This window comes from Mandrillus leucophaeus, unplaced genomic scaffold (genome assembly GCF_000951045.1).
Source record: "Mandrillus leucophaeus isolate KB7577 unplaced genomic scaffold, Mleu.le_1.0 Scaffold1210, whole genome shotgun sequence".
NCBI lineage: Eukaryota > Metazoa > Chordata > Mammalia > Primates > Cercopithecidae > Mandrillus > Mandrillus leucophaeus.
This window is the reverse complement of record NW_012100433.1, coordinates 472,439-493,083: the sequence shown is the minus strand read 5'-3', so window position 1 is coordinate 493,083 and position 20,645 is coordinate 472,439. Positions and strand designations below refer to the sequence as shown.

Here is a 20,645-nt window from a genome sequence, read left to right as displayed (position 1 = left end):
TATTTCTTCGTAAATTCTTTTACAGACAGAGCAAATTAACTTGCATCATTCCAGGAAAAATCCTATTAGCTAAGATGATATCCCTTCTTTTCCCCAAAGTTTTCCTTCCCCCCACTCCCCATCCCCACTTAGGGAAACATCCGTAAGCTATATTTAGTTTCCTACAAAGTATATCAACAAATATTTGATATCTACAGGTAACTGAACATGTGTTTGATGTTTATGCAAGATACTAATTCTAGGTAAAAATACTAAAAAAAAAAAACTGTATTAAATTAAGTATACTATTTAAAATTAATAATAATTATGATACTAATAGTTTTAGATCAGCAAGAATGATATCATTTGCAGTGTTTAACCAATGCATCTATATCTGTTTCCACCATGAGCTGAGATGAGCAGCAGATGAGAATCGAAATCTGGCGACTTGAAAAAAAAAATTGGGCTAAATTAGAAATTCCCAAATCACAATTATGAGTTATCAGCAATGACTGCAAATGTTTTCTGGATATTCTAGATATGAAGTTCATTATTGGACCCACAAATGATGGGGTACTTTCTCTATGGAGAGCCCTCTGCTTAATTGTTCAATGTTCAATCAGACAGCAGCTGTATTAAAACCTGGAATTTGATGAATTAATGTGGGAGAGAAGAGCGGGAAGTTCCCCTTTCCCCAATTTTACTGCATTGGAAACTATATATTCTTTTTCTGTTGCTACATATGAATGTGGATCTTAAATACACACAGTATTGTATGTTAAATAGCTCAAACAAAGTGAGGAGCTTTCTATTCTGTACTTGAGAAGTCAAATTCTTGGCAATCAGCTGATTTGCACTATAATGCAACACTTAAAAACCCTTACACTAATCTCTTCAATCTTAAACATTTTGACAATTCAGATATTAAATTTCAGGTGTAGGACATTTAAGAAATAAATATATGAGCCCGAAATATATATATATGTGTGTGTGTGTATACATATATGATATAAATATATGTTCCTGCTTCAGAAAGCCACTTGAGATTATGCAAATAATTACGTGCCTTATCAGTGCCAATTTTTTAAATGTCATTTCTTATTTTAATAACTTGAGTTAGTACCTTTTCATTAACAGTTGGAAAACTTTAGTTGTAGAGTGGGGAGCAAAGAGGAACAGAATCTTATAAATACTGCTATCTTTTTACACAGCAAGTTTAAAAGATATCATTTGCCAATGATCTGATCATGTTTGCAACATTTCTATTGCCTTGAATATTAAGTTATATTCAGAAAGAATACTGCTGGCAAATAACTGATGTCTATGTGGATGAGTATTTATATGCCAGCTCTTTTCACTTGCATTACTGCATCATCCTTGCTGTATTCCTAGCTGGTCCTTTTATCCTAAAGCTGATGTTTCCAGTTTACATTCCATACCACAAAATCATCAGAAACAAATTAAATTGTTCTTCCCCTCTAGCTTACTGTTAGTGATGAACAGAAAGAAAGAGTCATCTAGTGTGTGTCTTTCATATATGTACTACTCCTATGAGTTGATTCATGTTCTACACATCAGTGGTTTCATCCAACTGTGAAGCAAATTCTTTTTTCATACCACCCCTCCCCTTATAGAAATAGTAATTGCAATTCCATATTGCACAGATATTATGTGACACCCAACAGTGCTATTTAATGAAGAAATGTTGCCAATAGCTTGTTTTGCCTTCTCCACATGTAATATTTATCATTAAATCTGTCCATAGTTTAAAAAGTCTCTTAGCAATAGTGTGACTTGCAGATAAACACTTTAGCAATGAGGAACATAATTTTAGCAATAAGAGATACAATTTTGAAAGATTATTGGTCTCTTCTCCACCTCTAGAAACAAAACTCTCAATTTTGTGCTAGAAAACTTTTTTTCTTATTCTGGAGGAAAAGCGCTTAAAACTTTATTTATTGAGTTTTAAACAATGCAAAAGTCTTGGTGGCTCCCCTTCCCTATTTGTCAGTTGCATAGCATCTTGTCCTGAGAATAAGAGGATGAATGGATTGATAATCTCATAAAATCCACACTTACTGATTCATTTGCCTCAGTGTACTCATATACACATTCAATTTTCACTCCAGAGTACTGTTTATTATTTATGGGTTAAACATTGCAGTGAGTTAAAATACTTCGCTATCTTTATGAGCCTTTGACCCATTTTGTAAATTGTTATATAATATGATACAATAGAGGTAACAAATAAATATGCAGTTTTCACAAATGTGAATGGTAACCAGCAAAGTACGTAAAAGTGTTTTAACCTAGATGAACTGTGTCCTGTTAACTGAATGTGTGCTGTGACTGGGACGGAAAAATCTAATGGAATCCTTGTAGCACACATAAAGCAAGAGCAAATGATAGCAGGTGCATAAGGGTAGTTCTGTCTCAATCATATGTTGTATTACATAGTTGCAAAATGTATGTGTTCAAAAAAATAGTCATAGCTTTTCTTCTGAGTTCAGCAAATTGTTTGGAGACCAATCCAGAGACTGCTGGGGACCACTAGTAGTTCATAGCTCATGCATCGAAGAATATGTCATAAGCTCTTCTATTCAGCACCCTAACCATCTCTTGACCTAATCAGCATCCCTCCTCTTCTTTCTTTAATTAGATCTACTTACTTTTGTATAATGCCATCGCCACAGTACCCACTTCCATGGATGTATGTGACAGCAGGTGACGGCTCACTCTCTTCAGTTCCTGAAATAGTTATGACCCAATACTGGTACACACTGCTACGATTTAGATCCCTGGAAAATACAAAGAAGACATAATTATACAATTACAATACTGGGCAGACAAGGAGAGAATGGTAAACTGACCCCCTGGAGTACGTTCTATCAGTCTTGCTCATTTGTGAAATCAAATGCACATTTAGTTATCCAGTACTTTCTATTGTCCACTATGGTTACATCAGTTGGCTAAGTATAATGGACTACATTAAAATGTACAGTAATAACTAGCATCAATTGACTGATAACTATGTACTTACTAGGTGTTGCTTTTTTCTTTAATTTAACCTATACAGCAACCCTGTTGGAAAAGTATCAGATGGCAAATGAGTAAAAATGAAGATGTTTGTGAGGAAGCCATTCAGGAAAAATAAATATAAACAAAAGCACAGAGGCGGGAAAGCACCACACCAGATTCTTAGGTGTGATCATGTTTCTTCATTTTAAAACCTGAGCAGAAACTCCATTACATGTGAGCAAACCCCTTTCTGATGCTGCATGTACAGTGGATCTCTGCCTCCCTGCCACTTGCTTCTCCCTACTTCTTTCACTCTTGACAAAATAATAATAATAATAATAATAACAGCATCCATTAATAGAATATGGGGCCTTAGGCTAAACACTTTTCATGAATTTCTTATTTGAGAATCAAAACATCCCTACATGGCTGCTAGTATTTACATGTTGATTTTACAGATGGTGAATCTGAGGCATAGGAAGGTAAAGCAACTTGTTTATAATCATATGCTATTAAGTGATATCCTATATTCTGCCTATCTTATCCCTATTTTAGGTCTGTTTTAATAACCTCGCCCCTTGCAAAGTCGGGTCATGTCCTGGGAATCACAATTCCAAGGACTGCTTCCTGCCAGATTTCCATCTTGCCTAGATTGCATCTCTCCTCGACCTAAAGACCTCCTAGTACCTGCTCTGACTTCTCAAAAACAAACCACCAAATGAACACGGCTACTGCCAATTATCCTCCAAGGCAAATATATGTTCATGTCAATTCCACATGACCACATCTCCCTCCCTATTTCCTTTATGACCATTCTCAAATGAAGATGTTATTCCTGTCTTTCATCTACCTCTGTATCTATTCTTTTTAATAATAATTTTTTTAATAATAAAAAAGTACCATGGGAAAAATCACAAAATGATAATGAAGAGAATTCCTATCAGATTCCAGAGTTGGGGGGGGATTTCATAAACAAAAGGATGATGTCAAAAAATCTCAAGTTCTCCTGCCCATCTGTTATTTCAGCTGCTGTTAGGGTTTGGGCTGTTTGGTTAAGGCCAGCAAGATAACAGGTGCAGGGGCAATGGACGGAGAATGTCTTCAGACTCTCAACGCAATAATGAGTTGGAGTTTATGAGCATTGAAGGACTCTGGGAAAGAACACAACTTTCCTGAGAATATTGGATGTATTACCCCAAAGGGAGTTTGTTTCAGCAGCACTGGAACTACTAATATTGTGGGTAGACCAAAAATCCCTGGAGACTTAGTGCTCTGCCAATGAAGATGAAATAGGTGGACATACAAATATCTTGAGAGATTTTTATGCATGAATGATGGTTGTTTTGTAAACCTCGAATCCTATTTTGTTGATAGAATTATAGGGTTTATGATTTCATTTAGCTCGTTGGCTACTTTATCCACATCTAGACTAATGAGCATACACTTCATCTGGTGATAATTCTAAAACTGGAGTGGGGTGGAGAAAAACGTAACAATCCCAGGGATACACAAAGTTACATGATAAATATGACATGCATTCTATTGTGTGTTCATTTTGTTCTAAAATATGGAGGCATGTTTTATATTTTTTAAATGGCCACGTTGTGATATAAAATAAGAACTTTTCTTCAGACTACATCCCAGTCCACTGGGGCTATCCAGTCATTGTCTAAGTAGATAGGGGTAGTTCTCTGGAAAAGGGTGAGTATGAAAAGTACCTCTCTACATTGTGTTTTTCACTTCTGGCATGTGTCATGAGTGATTTATGGCTGATCATATTTAAGGTGCTTGGCTAATATTTGTGAATGTTTTCCTCCCCTCTCTACTTTGTCCTCTTGCCTCATCTCTTCCTCCTCCTTTTCCTCAATAAACTTCAACATAGAGACAAGAAAACATGTGTTTCTGTCCTGGCTGCCTCACTTATTAGCCAGGAAGTCATGGGCCAGTGTTTCACCTTTCTGAGCCTATTTCAAATCAGTCATAAACCTGGCTTCACAGCATTTATCTTCAGATTAAGTGTGAGAACATTTATAAAGCACATATGTGCCCAGCCTATGATAAACATTTAATAAATGTTAATCCATTACAATTAATGGTTAATTATCAACATCCTTGTCCACTGAATTTATGCTATGGTCCCCTTACTAGAAGAGATGGAGAGACAAATAAGTAATGTAATCTTGGTTAGACAAACCCATGAACATGGAGCCATGATCTACCATGTGTGCCACGGCTTGATGAAAAGTATCTTTTCTGCTACTTCACTTGGCTGGAACACCCCCAGTGCCTGGTAGCTTGCTCTCTTTCCAGGTGACCCATTTCAGCTTCTGAAAATTCTGAATCCCAGAAGGTTTCTCTTTACCCTGGGGTGAAATCTGTGTCCCTGTAACTTCCACCCACTGACCTCCTTCTTATCCACCAACATCATATTTGATTAGTACAGAAACCTTAATAACCTTCCTTCTTCTAGCTGTGTGTGTGTGTGGTTCATATTTCATTGTTTTCCAGAAGCTTAAGCAGCTCTTTGAGGAAAGTGTTGCTATCCCACGTTTTCAGATAGAAAAATAAAAGCCCAAGTCACTCCCTTAAGTTAAAAGGTGGGGACAGTGGGATGGGTACAACAATTACTAAAAAGATCATGTTTTCCACAGAAAAATTTCTATGATAAAACTGTATTTTCCCCAAGTTAAAGTCAGAGTTAATGTTAAATGAGGGCTCTTTTCTCAAGAACCTAGGTAGAATAGATTTCCTTCAGAAGGATAAGCTAGTGGCTTCTGAAGGCTTTGCTGGAGGTTAGAACCTATTTCATTGTTGGTCTAAAAGTAGGACATTTTTGTCAAGTTGTGCCTTTCAGCTGCTCCTAAAACCATCTGGAAAGCCTTATGCTATCACTTGAACTCCTTCCCCTCCTGTGCCTCCTACATTCAGATGGACCCTAAGCCCTCTCAATTCTCCCCACTCAGGAGTTTCTACATCATCCTTTCTTCAATTCTCCTGTGGCCCATATGTCAATCTTGATGACCGAAGCAGCTTCTGGCTTAATGTCCTGCCTCAACCATATCCTGTTTCCAGTCTTGCCAACATCGTCAAAATATTCTTAAATATAGAGTCACTCTCCAGCTCAAAATCTTTTCATTTACTGCAGCAACAGGAGCTTGCTACCAAGCTGAAATTTCCAATTTACTCTTTCTTTGGAACTAAAATTTTAGCAGGTCATCTGAGATGTGATTATTTTGGCTACTTCTGATTTATTTCATCAAATTTTGAATGCCATTTTCAGTTTTTTCTTTTTAAACTTCAACGATCATTAGTAGTAAATCATCAAGTCTGCATCTGAATATTTTATGTTTGTAGCTAATATATTTTAATGTGATGAAGTTGTTTGTCTCTTCTGAAGGGTTGTTCTGTGGAATCTTTGCAATTTTTTTTTTTTTTTTTTTTTTGAGAGGGAGTCTCGCGCTGTCGCCCAGGCTGGAGTGCAGTGGCCAGATCTCAGCTCACTGCAAGCTCTGCCTCCCGGGTTTGCGCCATTCTCCTGCCTCAGCCTCCCAAGTAGCTGGGACTACAGGCGCCCGCCACCTCGCCCGGCTATTTTTTTGTATTTTTTAGTAGAGACAGGGTTTCACTGTGTTAGACAGGATGGTCTCCATCTCCTGACCTCGTGATCCGCCCGTCTCGGCCTCCCAAAGTGCTGGGATTACAGGCTTGAGCCACCGTGCCTGGCCTTTTTTTTTTTTTTAAGACAGTCTTGCTGTGTCACCCAGGCAGAAGTCATAGCTGTCACTGTAGCCTCAAACTCCCTGGCTCAACCAATCCTCCCATCTCAGTCTCCCTAGTAGCTGGGACTACAGGCATGCACCACCACAGTGGCTAATTTTTAAAATATATTTTGTAGAGACTGAGTCTAACCAAGTTGCCCAGGCTGGTTTAGAACACCTGAGATCCAGTGATCCTCCCCACTTGGCCTCCCAAAGTGTTGGGATTACAGGCATGAGCCACTGTGCCTGGCCCTCATGCCTTTTTTCTTTTTTAAACAAAACAAAACAAAACAAAACACCTTTTTCTACATTTAGCTATCTTTCTTTAACACATATCGCAAATGGCATATGTGCCAGAGGGTTGTATTTCTGATAATTAGAAAAAAAATGCTGGCATTTCTGATTGATAATAATCTCAGTATTCTGCCTCAGAAAGTCATATTGATGGTAAATGTATATCAAATTTAGAGCACAACTTACACTGAAATTTAATTACAGGTTGTAAAATCATTATCTAAAATATTAATACATACATAAAGAGGGTAAGCACCTAATGACTTAAGCTTAAATATGCATTTAAAATGCATAAATTAAAGAGTATTGGTATGTAGTTAATATGATAAGTCAATTAAAACCTATCTGAAATCTGTGGACAAGTCATGTGATTTTGCGGGGGTCTGTTTTTCTGTCTTTTAATTAGGATGTTTGATTCTTGTCCCATACCACTGTGAAGGTCAAATAAGAAACATAAAAGTCATATAGGAGGAAGGGGAGAGACAGCCTCATTACCCTATTTTGCTTCTTCCAGAAAACTCTCTTTGAGCTCCTTAAATACTCATTATTGATCCTATTGTTTCCATATCATAGCATTCATTTATCATTGTCTATCTCTTCAAATAGTCTCTATAACTAAACTGTTATATTTCTTTAAAACTCCATCTTCTGGAATAAAAACAGTAATCATAGTTTCTATGTGTTGCCCACTTATTATATGCTAGGCACTATGTATCATGTTTTGTATGTACAGTCTCAACCAAAAGAACAATCCCTTGAATAATTATCCTCCTTGTCAGATGAGGAAACTAACAACACTTAGGAAGATTAAGCTACTTGCCGATAGTCACAATATTTTTGTCATGGAGTAGGGACTTGAACCAGTTCGGTCTAACTCCATTCCAAGACGGTGCTTTCCAAAGACGGAAGCCCCAAGCTTTCTGAAAGTACAGCAGAACAGAAATCAGAAGACTTTGTTTTGGATCACAAAGAGCTTACATACAAAGACCAGTTGAAAGATTTGGAATTTGTGTCTTGTAACTTCCAAATCTTTGTTTTTCTATATTAATTTAATAGTATTTCCCTATGAAATACTACTGCTGACTCATTGATCATGGACAAGACATTTCCTCTTTCTGTCCATCCATTTTTAAAAATCTATGAAAGAACAATCTGGGAAGGATGTGATGATTAGTTCTGCAATCCATGGTTCTAATTCAATGAGGAGTGTAGTGTTGTATCCTTATGTCTTGAGATTTTCCACAGGCTACAAACTGCTTCAGCATTTAAAATTCTGCACTGAGAATGTGTGTAGGTCTGGACCTATCACCCAGATTATCTGAGTTAGAAGACATAAGATGGGACCACCTAGGATGCCTTTGGCTCAGGAAGAGCCCAAGTGTTCCAGTCTAGCCTTGAGCTAAGAACCAGAGGGTATGTCTGGGCACTTGGTATATAAGCCTTCAGCCAAGAATGGGAAGGGAAGGAAACATTCACTTTTTGAGCCTGAGATGATGTGCCAAGACTATACATGCTATTATTATTGTTTTAATTAGAAAATACTTCAGTTATATAGAAAAGTACAGACTATACTATAACCAATATTCATAGGCTTACTATACAGCTTTGTCAAATTATAACTTTGTGCCATATTTTCTTCATATCTTTTATTTTTGGTGTGAAAGGAATAAATAGTGATCAAGTTTAAACCCACCTGTATGCTCCTCCTGTATCTCATTTCCATCCCATGCACATTTTTATACTTTTTGCACATATGCATTGTTTTACATATTTTAAATTTCATAGATGTTTAAATACTATACTTATTTTGTAGCTGGCTGTTTTTCTTTTTTCCTTAGCATTGTTTGAGATCACACATATTGCTACAAATAGATCTGGTGTATTTTCACTAACATAAATATTTTATTGTATGAATATATTATACTTTATTTGGCCATTCTTTTCTTGATAGATACCTAGGTTGGTTCTTTTATTATTGCTATTATTGTTATTTAATCACTGTGTTTATTATTTACAACAATGTCGCTTTAAACATTTGTGTTCTTTTCCTCTGTGCACACAGCAAGAGTTTTCTGAAGGAAAAAATGGCTAAAATCGTATCATAGGTTAGGGTAATTGCATCTTCAACTACTAGATATTGCCAAAGTATTTACCAACATGATTGTATCAATTAACGCATCTACCCAAATGCTTCCCATTGCTTCAGGTCCTTGCCAGCACTTGATTCTGCCAAATATGTAACTTTTTTTGTCAATCTGATGGTTATTAAATGATACTTAATTATTGTTTTATTTTGCCTTTCCCTGATTACTAACAAGCCTGAGTATCTTTACACATGTTTGTGGATCAAGTAGGTTTCTAGTCATGCGTATTGTTTGTTCATCCTTTTGCCTATTTTAAATTAAGTTGCTTTTGCTTTTATACATTAATATGTAAGTATATTTACATATACTGGATATTAATTCTTTATAATTAAAGCCATTGCAAATACCATTTCATACTCTATGACTCCTAATTTTTCATTATGTTTATGCTGCTTTGTTGATAAGAGAATTTCACGTCCTTCATGATTTGTGTTTTTCATATGTTGTTGAATAAACGTTACTTTAAGATCATAAAATAGTCTCTTTTATTTCCTTTCAATAATTTTAAGGTTTTGTTTGGTACCTATATGGTTTCAAGCACCTACGATACATTTTTTTTGTTGTTGTTGTTGTTGTTGTTGTTGTTGTTTTGAGACGGAGTTTCATTCTTGTTGCCCAGGCTAGAGTGCAGTGGCGCAATCTCGGCTCACTGCAACCTCTGCCTCCCATGTTCAAGCGATTCTCCTGCCTCAGCCTCCCAAGTAGCTGGGATTACAGGCATATGCCACCAGGCCCAGCTAATATTGTATTTTTAGTAGAGATGGGGTTTTGCCATGTTGGCCAGGCTGGTTTCAAACCCCTGACCTCAGGTGATCCACCTGCCTCAGCCTCCCAAAGTGCTGGGATTACAGGCGTAACCCACTGTGCTTGGCCCACAGTATAGTTTTTTAAATGATGTGAAATAAGGATTGTTTTTCCCCCAAATATGTATTAAAATTATGTGTCCAGCACTAGTTAACCTCTTTAAGATAACAGTTAATCCTTTCACTACTGAATTGCAATACTGCCTTTGCATATATCATTTCAGTACTTTCATAATTTTTTTTTTCTGGGTTATCTTGTTTCATTGGTCCTTTTTTTTTTTTTTTTTTAACGGAGTTTCGCTCTTGCTGTCCAGGCTGGAGTGCAACGGTGCGATCTCAGCTCACTTTAACCTCTGCCTCCCGGGTTCAAGCAATTCTCCTGCCTCAGCCTCCCGAGTAGCTGGGATTACAGGCATGCGCCACCACGCCTGGCTAATTTTGTATTTATAGTAGAGACAGGGTTTCTCCATGTTGGTCAGGTTGGTCTCAAACTCCCGACCTTAGGTGATCCGCCCGCTTTGGCCTCGCAAAGGGATTACAGGCGTGAGCCGCGCCACCTGGCCTCATTGGTCTATTTTTTATCTATTGTTTTATCAGTAGCAGTCTATAGTAATTTCCATAGCAATATAAAAGTCTTAATTTACATTGTAAGTTCATTCTATAGTTTCCCTTTTCAAAAGAGCCCTTTGCTCTTCCATGTGAACCTCCTTGTGAAGCTTCATCCTTAAAAATGCCTGTTGAGATTTGGATTCTAATTTCATTCAATGTATCAGTGTATTTGAGGAGAAAGGGCATCTTTATGATACTGTGTCTTCCCATTTATGCACAGTTTATCTTTTTATTTATTTAGGTCTTCTTTTATAGTCTCAGTAAAGTTTTAAAGCTTTCTTCATAAAAATTGTGATGACTTTTTATTAGCAATATATGCCTTACTCTAAGCATTTTATAGGTGTCAGTGCTATAGTAAATAATAGCTTTTTATCTAGCTATTTACATACACACACATACACACACATCACACAATTACATGTAGGTATATTTGTATTCTAATAGTTTGGGGATAATAAAAAATAACTGAGTGTTATATAAATTTATATTGTATTTGGAAGTCCTCATAGACTGTTTTAGTCATTCTAGCAATTGTTGATTCTTAGTAATTTTTCTATATTGTTTCCAGTAGATGAGGAATAATGATAGTTTTTTGTTTCCTTTTCAATCCTCAGACTTTTTTTGTTTCTATGTTTTGTCTAACTGCACTAGGCTGGAGACCAATGGCAAAATTGGGCATTCTGAATATAACCCTGTGATCAAAAAGATACTTTTTACATTTTACTTATTCCCAGTTTACTATAATTTTTTCATCATGAAGGAATCTGATTTTACAGGGTTTTGAAAAATACTCTACATCTAGTAAAAATTACTGTTTTAAAAATTATTTAATTCACAAATATTGTGAATTACATTAAGAGACCACCTAATATTAAAGTCACCTCTTTAACATTGTATGTGGTTTTTAATACATTGCTGAATTCTGTTGGCAAATATCTAAGATTTCTGCTTATTTGTTAGAAATCCCATTGATTGAAAAGTTTCACCTTTTTTCATTTGTTTGTGTTTTGTTTGTTAATGTACTGCATTGTGGACAGAGCTCATGTTCTATGTGATACTGATACTTTGATATTTGTTTAAATTTGTTTTGTGGCCTAGGACATGGTAAAAAAAAAAAAAACTTTAAAAAATAGTCTGCATCTCTATTCTAGAAGGAAATATTCATAATTTGGTTCTGTATCAGGGTTCTATAAATTTTTATCAGCTCAAATTTTTTTGTGTTGCTCAAAATCTTCTAGATTATTATTATATTTTAGTTTGCTTGATCTATAAATTATTGAGAAAAATGTGTTAAAATATCACAATGTCATGCATTTATCTTTTTTTTTAGGTAAAAGTCATTGATTTGTATATTTCCAGGTCACATTATTTGGTAAATTCATGTTTTAAATCATAATATCTTCCTTTTATCATTATGTGGTGACTTTTTTTTAGTCACAGTAACATATTTGCCAAATGTTTCCTTAGTCTGAAAACAGTATTAATTTGTTTGGTTAGCATGTACCTGGTAAATATTGTCCCCACTTTTACCTTTAACCTTTTAGCAAAACTTTCTTGAGTTAAATCTGACTAGAGAATCTCCATCTTCATCCAATTGACTTTAATCTGATTAGTATAATGACTTACGCTTCCATTTTTTCCTTGCTTATTTATTCCTTTCCTCCTTTCTTCCCTTCACTTGGATTTATCGAAATTTTAAACTTCCATTATTTGTCTCTTCTTTGTTCATTTTAACTATGAAAATTGTATTTTCTAATTTTATTTATTTTTTATTGTTATTGTATTCTGTTTATTCTAAAATACTAATTTGTATACTTCTCACTAAACTCAAAATTTAGTAAAAAGCCCTTAGGTTGTTTACTGACCCTTATTACTGATTCCTTGTTTACTTTTTTTTATGTTTTTAAATTTTGAGATGTTTCATGTTCAGTGGATTTTAATCTGTGGGAATCATGGGCTCCCTGGGTCAAGTCCATATCCTTCCTCAGAGTGATTTTACATTAATGTCTTGTTACCCCTGCAACATCACTAACCTGGAATCTTTTTTTTTTTTCCACTTAATTTTTCAGCTCAGGCATTTTCACACCATACTCAGCAGTATAAATTCAAACATGAAGTCTTTGTGAGGTATAAGCAAATGGTTTTAAATTTCCACTTACATCCTAGGCAAAGATAGTAAGTCTTAATGACGGTTAAGTCAAATCATGTTAATTGTCATGTTATTAAGGTAGGTAGCTAGACATATGCATATACATATTTTTTTCCCTAGTACACCCTTTCACTAAACATGTAGATTTTCAGGGGTCCTGAAAATCTCATTTAAAATCCCTATTTTAAAGGTGTTAGTCCCAATACACTACCTTGCAGAGTTGGAAAGCCACATCTCCCCTTTTGGGGTGAACAAAAATATTCAAGCCACTCAATTGCCAAAACTGATAGCTCTCCCTTATCCAAACTATACCAACCAAAAATTTAGATCCAGGGCTTACCTGTTCACTTCCCAGTTCTATTTTATTTCTTGCATGTCTTGCCCCTGGAAATATCCTTTCCTGTTTTTCTGATCTCAGTCATGCATTTTAAAGGATGCTAGTTATATCTGTAACATTTTATCTAGAATATCCAATGGATGCTCATATTGGAAATGTTTTTAGTTTAGTTAGTTTACCAAAATTTCCAACTATTTCTAATATAAGCCTGAAAGGCAGAAATTATTTTAATTTCTCAGTTGCGACTCAGTGTAGTTCAGTCATCTGCTCAATGTCAGAGACATAATAATTATAAAGCACGATTTAAACCATGCTGTTTGACTCTAGAACCCTTTATGTTTCCATGACATTGAGCTGACTTTTTGGATGGGCACAGCCTAGTGAGCTGTATAGCAATATCCAGTAAAATACAGACCACAAAAACTATTTGCAGATAAAACAAGCTTCCCTTTATGGTTCTAAAATATTTTAGGAAGGTGAAACTCAGATTATATTATGTTATGTTATATTATATTATATTATATGTATTTTAAATGACGAAAGGTAGAGAACAGTAGTTTCAACTCTAACATATCTTTAGAATGGAAGCTGACTTTTTAAGAAACTGGGAAGTGACAGTATATAATCGCAATTGCCTTTTTTCCCACAAAAATAAAGATCATCCATGTTTACGATAGCAAATTAGAATGCTATATGAAATAATTAAAGTAGAATAATCTCAAATTCCATTACCCTGAGACAGCTACCAGGAACATTTTGTTGAGGATCCTTTCAGTATCTTTCTATGTATATACACACATACACACATTATTTTGTATAAATATAAGATCACAGATTTGTAATATCACTTCATATTTAGTGTTCATGAAGAAAGACTGGCAAGTAAATCCAGATAGTAGCTTAATGCTAGCTGATTATATTTATGACTTTGATTATTTTTTTAAAATTTCTGAATAAATATATTTGTATTATTTTAGATGTCCTTACACTTAACCATCCAAATAGGCTTCACTGGTTTCTGGGATGCAAAGATGAACACAATATGGTCCTGCTTTTAGGATGCTCATTGGATGTCAGGGAAGAGACAACATTAAAACTGATGGCTTTAAAATATGTGCTGTAGGAGCACAGAGGGTTGGTTTCTTACCCTGGATGATGGGGAGGGAGTGTGAGAAAATTTCCCAAGGAGGTACACTGGCTTGACTGGAGAAAGTCAGAAGAAGTCATCAGGAGAAAGAGGAAAGGACTGGCTTTCCCAGCAAATGACACCATCATACTTGTTTGGTGGAAGACCATTTAGGTAGCAGTATTGATAATTAGTTTGGAAGAAAAGTTGAAAAGGCAGTACCTGAAGGGAAAGAGACCAAATATTCCCTGTAGGATGGAATAGATGGAGTACCTACAAAATTTTGGTAGTATTCTAGATATTTTTATATTCTATTTTATTTAAAAAGAACTAAAACTTACAAAATGTCCTTCTTTACTGAATGGCCTTGGAGATGTGATTTTGTCTTCTCAAAAGAATGTATTTCTTAATATTCACATATTAAAGTTACATACACACAGTTTTTCCCACTGAGTGATGACTATGTATGCCTTAATTCCAATTTTGTCTGAGTATTACTCTGAATTTTTAAGGAAACCTTTTATTTCTGTTGACTGAGAGGTCCTTTGGTCTCACTTTTTATTGGTGGTGGGGGTGGTTGTTAAGGATCTGGGACAGAAAGTATTGCATGCCCTTGGGAAGCAATATTTTGAAAGATAGTTTAACATACTGACTGTGGACCGAGTATCAGAAATAAAATGGCTACTGTTTTATTAGTTTTTGTTGTGACTGTGGCCCAATCAGCTATTTTTCTCTGGACATCACCTTTATTGTTCAATTTTTTAAAAAATGTTTGAAGTTCAGTCAAAATGGAGGACTGAAAGATGAAGAAGATACTGCCATTGGTTTCAAACAGTTCAAAGGGCAAAAGAGAGGATAAACCAAGTAGAGTGTGATTGTAACACGAAGTAGAGTTTGGAGAGTGCTAGCAGAGGAAGACCAAATAGTGGTTTAAATAATGAGAAAGGCTTACGGAGGTTTCTTTTTGATACCTGGGTTATGTTGTTTTCCTTCCACAGGTGTCCTTAGTGTCCTATACTTTATTACAAACGTGAACACACATTTTGCAATCACATGTTGAATGCCTGACTACCTTGGTGTATGTTAAGTGTTTCAAGGACAGAGAACATTAGCCCTTCCTTGCTGTATCTCTATGCCTGGTCCACTGCCTAGCACAGAATAACTTCTCAGCAATATCTGTTGAATTAATTGTTCGAGAAAGCATGCATATATGGTGCTCTGAACAGTAGAAATAGCATAAAGCAAGACAGAAGTAAACTTTTTCTAGATTAAGAACAGTTCATTTGGACTGAAATTCAGGGTAAACCAAAGGAAGTTGAAACGTTTTGCTAAAATGGTTGGGTGGAGTGTGCAGTAGATGGCAGGAGGCTCTGAGGTGAGATGTTGGGACTTGAGTTATCAAGTGACGGAGGATCACTGTTGCAAATGCAAGGAACTGAATGCAGTAATTCTCCAAGCCTCCAGCCTATCTCCAGCTGTAGAAGTCAGAACTTAGATGTGCTAACAATAGTTGAGATACTGAATCTGCATCCAGTCTTTGTATAGCCTGGGATCCCACCACACCCATCTTCCCTCTTTCTGGACCCAGCTACTCAGTAGACTGTGCAGCCTTTCCACTTCAGGTGCCCCCTTATTAAAGCAAAGCTGTCATGCTGAGGACTCAGTGCCAAGAAAAAAGTCTTTGGGAAAATGGCCTTTTGCCTTGCAACATCCATCTTCTTATTTCTCCTGGTGGTCACTGTGAACTCCAACCCATTGTCTGGATTAAATAAATGAAAAATGAGATGATAGAGATCTGGGACTCCACTGGGCATTTGGATTCCTTCTCAATGGGGCTAGGGTCCATCCCTCTCACACAGGTAATGCAAGATTCATTCTTTTCCTACTGGCAACACCATTCTTACTCTGTATAAGGCTCTGAAAGAAGCAATTGTGTACATGTGACTGATTAATTCCAGCAGTCTTTGATATAATTGTCCAAAGATTTGCCCTGGTACTAATTTAAAACACAGTAGCCAATTTAATAAAACTAACAGTTTGCAGCCAAGGCCTTTGTTATTTTGTTTTAATCATCTTTTACCACCAATTGAAATGATTTTCTACTTTCTTGGTGCAATAAAACAAAATAGAAGGGAAAGAATGGAGGGACAATGTGGAAATTATAAAAGATCTAGAGCTTCAAATCCCAGGATAAGGTAACAGCAGTCCTGAGATTTAACTGGTAATTTGTGTCAGACTGAAATTTGAAGGGAAGACATTTAACAGTTTGGAGGAAACTCCACACCTGGATAGCATTAAAGAAGGGAGAGAGGAAAAGATCTACAAAGAACTCTTGTTTTTTCCTGAATGCAACCAAAGGCGATGTGTGACAGCTTCCCCAAACATTCTACTGGTGATGGACAGGTCACTTGATTACAGAGCAGGGGCTTGTGACAAGCTGACCAGTCGCCAAGGACTCTGGGAGCCAAAACACCAGATACAGTTGGAGGTAAACAAGGCATGCTGCAGAGTGTGAAAATCGAGGCCAAGTCAGGGCCAATGAGTCCAGCGGAGGGCCCCAGTGACAGCTGGTGATTGAGCGGCACTAACTGAACACAGTTGTGGAGGGCCAAGGGCCAGTAAGGAAAGCCATCTCCTTTCTCCTCCCTGTGGCCTCTCTGGGTGGTCAGCAATTTTATTACTGGCAGAGGGCAAACCCAACAGCATTTTCGAATTTGGCACCACATCTAAACCATTTGGGGACTGGGCTTCTCTTTCTTCTCTCCCCTTACCCTCCCCAGGAGTGGCTTGAGTGTCATGAAAGCCAGTGTGCAGTTAGCAAACTACATTTCCCCTCAATTCTGAAACCCATGTGCACTTGGGGAAAATGTAATCCTTATGTTTCTGATTCATTTACACTTAACTCATCAAAACACTATTTTGTAAGAGCTATTTGATGTCCACGAAGTCTTCTGAGCCCTTTTGTAAGCCTTGCTTCTTAGAAGCAGGAAGTCACATTTCTGATGAGAGAGAGAACTTGAACCTAAAATGTTGAGTTTGTTTTGAAATGAAGGCTCTTGGAGGGTCACATGAACCTGAGCTTAGCCAAATGCGTTCTCTCATTTCCTATACCAACCCCGTCACCCGCACCAGCTGCCATGACGTTACTATGTCAGCTCTCTAAGATTTCATTCTGAGCAAACAAGGGAGACTTCTCTACGATCAGAGGGAGCCGAGTTCAAATGTGAGTCCCAAGGTCTGGCCAATGTCCAGCACTCTGTTACATAGGGGAAGAAACACCTGGACTGGGAATTAGGAGCGCTAACTTCAATTCTCTGTTCTGCCATTGAATGGCTGTGTGACTCTGAAGAAGTGGCTTCCTCTCTTTCAACTCAATTCTCTCATATGTCAGTCTCTCAAGTGTCAGTCCTGGCGTTGATGATCTTCAGTGCTCTTTCCAGGTCTGAGAGTTTTTCAGTTTAATTCCTAGACAGTAGGAAGTTTGAGCATCTCAAAATTCTCTGCTTAAAATTTTTGGAGACTGACTTTGTATACACAGAGCTTAGCTCAAGAAGGAAACACAAATATGTAGAAATCAGAGCTGGATGACTTTGAATATCACTTACTCCAAGTATCTCATTGTGGGATGGATACTAAAGCCCAGAGATGGGAAACAAATGGCGGTAAGTCATATGGCAAGTTAATGGCAGAGTCCAGCTGTCCTGGCATTTTTGACTAACATTCCTGGATGGAAGTTTCTAAACTTTTCACTTCATAGGATTTTGAAACGGGGGCAAAAACCTAGTTCCCACTCTGACAACAAGAATGTAAAAGCCAGCATCAGAATGGAAGGGGAGCTGGCATTGCTTTGCACAGTGAGGTGGTGTCTGGCTTGTATTAAAGCCCATGAGTAAATGATTAATCCTGGGTAGAAAACAAAGCCTGAGTCTTGTAACGTTATAGGTATTAGTTCTATGGAAGATTAACCCCCGATCCCCCTCGGGACCTCTTTAGAACATTGGACTACACTTTGAGAATCAGTGGATGATGAAAACAGGTGGTCTCACAGGCCTTTGTTTGCCTGCTCCCAACACATACACACACACATGCAGGTACTCACGCATGCATGTACATGCACACACACAAATGCATGCAAACCTGCACATGTATGCCTCAATTGCTCCTGTATCTCTACATAGGAAAGAAATGTTGTGGCTGAAGGTGAAGTGCCTGTATGCCTGCCTCTGATTCACAGGCCAGCAACTGAAGGCACTTTTGAACTCCTTCTCCTTGTTTCATCCCAACCCAAATATGCCTCTATAGCTGCATTCATTGTGTGTTTCAGTGATGCCAGTAACACAGGCATCTTTCATAATACACTCACCTGCCTCCTGCTATTGATTAGTTATCCAGGTATTTTTTCCCATTAATATCTCTCAGCCCCATCCAGTACTCTCCATTTCCACTTGACTACCATAGACAACTGTCATCATCTACTTCAGTTTGCCAACATTGCTTTTCCTCCTTTACCATTTATGGTCTATGCCTCCATCCTTATTTCTATCCAGATATACACACACAGTGAAAGAGATGTCCTAAAACCAAATCTAATGAAGATCTTCTCTTACCTTACAGACACTCAACGGCTCATCACCACTCTCAGAATGAAGTCCAGACGTCACAGCAATGAACTCTGGAACCATCATGATCTAACCCCTGTCAACTTCTCTGGCCTCTTTGCTCAACCTCTCTTCTTGAAATTTTACCCTCAGCCACCACCCTGAGCAAGCAGTCTCACCTTCCTTTCGTGGCTTCATTTTCTTGCCTTGGCTTAGTTGCCACCTCTTTCAGGAGATTCTCACTGACCTGTGAAGCTGAGTGAGGAGCTCTTAGCCCATGTGCTTCCCTTAACATAACATCTTTCACACTGTTAGATATCACTTGTTTATGTGTTTACTTTCACATTAAGTAGACTAAGCTCCTGGAAGGCTGGTATGTCCCTTACTGACTGGTTTGTCTTCACTGCCTACTATAGGACCTGTTACACAGACAGTGCTAAATAATTGCCTGTTGAATGAATGAAACACAGAATTACACCTTCTGGCCCAATGCCTTTGCTTTAAGGATAAGAGAGCTGAGGCCCCAAGAGGAGCAGTGACCATGCTATAAAATTCTCATTTGTCCTTTCAATCCTCAAGTAACTAATCCACCTTGGAAGTTAAAAAAACGACCTCCAATATACCAGATATAATGTGTATTATCATGATTTTCTGGCCACTTATTGATGTACCACAGGGTTTACTGATCAATTTATTCATGCATGCATGCATTTATTTCATCTGCATTTATTGACCATCTACATGATGTCTGGCCTTGCACAAGAAGCTAAGGATAGAGAATAACATGGCAGATATTACACAGCCCCCACCTCTAGTATCTCAGTGTCAAGTTAAAATGCCACCCAGGAAAAATGCACCAAAACATTTTGAAATTGTCTTATCAAGGAAGAGCTTTGTAAGTCCTAAGAGAAAGACTGGGTCTAGGTGGAGTCCTGAGAGTCCCACTGTGCCTGGAGGCTTTCTTTAGATCTACATGGCCAGCCTCCAAACTCAAAGTTCAGACTTACTAACAAAGTGACATATAACCTGCTGCCTCCGTCTTTACTTAATTAGATGCACTGAGCACGGTTGAGAGCTAAAGGATAATCTGAACAGAATGTCGGAGCTATGACCTACCCCTTTATTTTATAGAAGGGGGTCTTGGGCCCACAGTTGGGGACCCATCTGATCAAGGACACAGCAAAATTTCAGGATACCAATACTAGAATCCAGGTCTCCTGATCCAGGGCCAGCACGTGGTGGGTTTTCTCTCTTATTTTTTCTTTAACTGAGTTACAAAGGTTAAAGTACAATTTCTTTTCCTTCTTCTAACCCAACACTGAAGCATAGCAACTCCTGTTAGAGTTTATGGGAAACTGCTTGATGTGTGTGTGTCTGTGTGTGCCAGAGTGTTTGCCTTTTGCACATACTCTCCGTCATGGCTCTGGCCAAGAACAAGCCTAGTGAAAAATCAGACAATGGAAAGAATCATGAACATTTAAATCTTTATAGTTCACAAGATTGCATCAGGTTCTTGCAAGCCTATTATCTTATCAGTTTTTCCCACCACTCCTTGTTAGACTATATGGACAGTCACCTACTTTGTCTAAGGGAAGGAACTTAAGCTCAAACAATGGAAGAAACTTGTTCCACAGCAAGGCTGGTGCTGGTGTTGGAGTCAGATCTCCTCATTCCAAATTCAGCATCTCTAAAGTGGTGTCTGAGGTTGTGTTTTAACAGACACAACATAAACCCACCAAGACCTGCCCTCATGATTCTCAGTGTCTCCAAGCACAGACTGAATAGATTTTGTCCACTCCTCTTGCCAATGCCCAGTGTGAGATAAATTCC

The 20,645-nt window shown here is 37.5% G+C and overlaps 1 protein-coding gene across 1 annotated transcript in view; it reads right to left on the bottom strand.

Annotated features, from left to right (window-relative positions):
• The window catches only part of PAPPA (pregnancy-associated plasma protein A, pappalysin 1), a 213,468-nt gene that overhangs the window by 131,751 nt on the left and 61,072 nt on the right, over nt 1-20,645 (bottom strand). Inside the window, exon 6 of the mRNA XM_011971313.1 lies at nt 2,649-2,777. Coding sequence (XP_011826703.1) covers nt 2,649-2,777 — 129 coding nt within the window. The remainder of the gene's footprint in view (nt 1-2,648; nt 2,778-20,645) is intronic.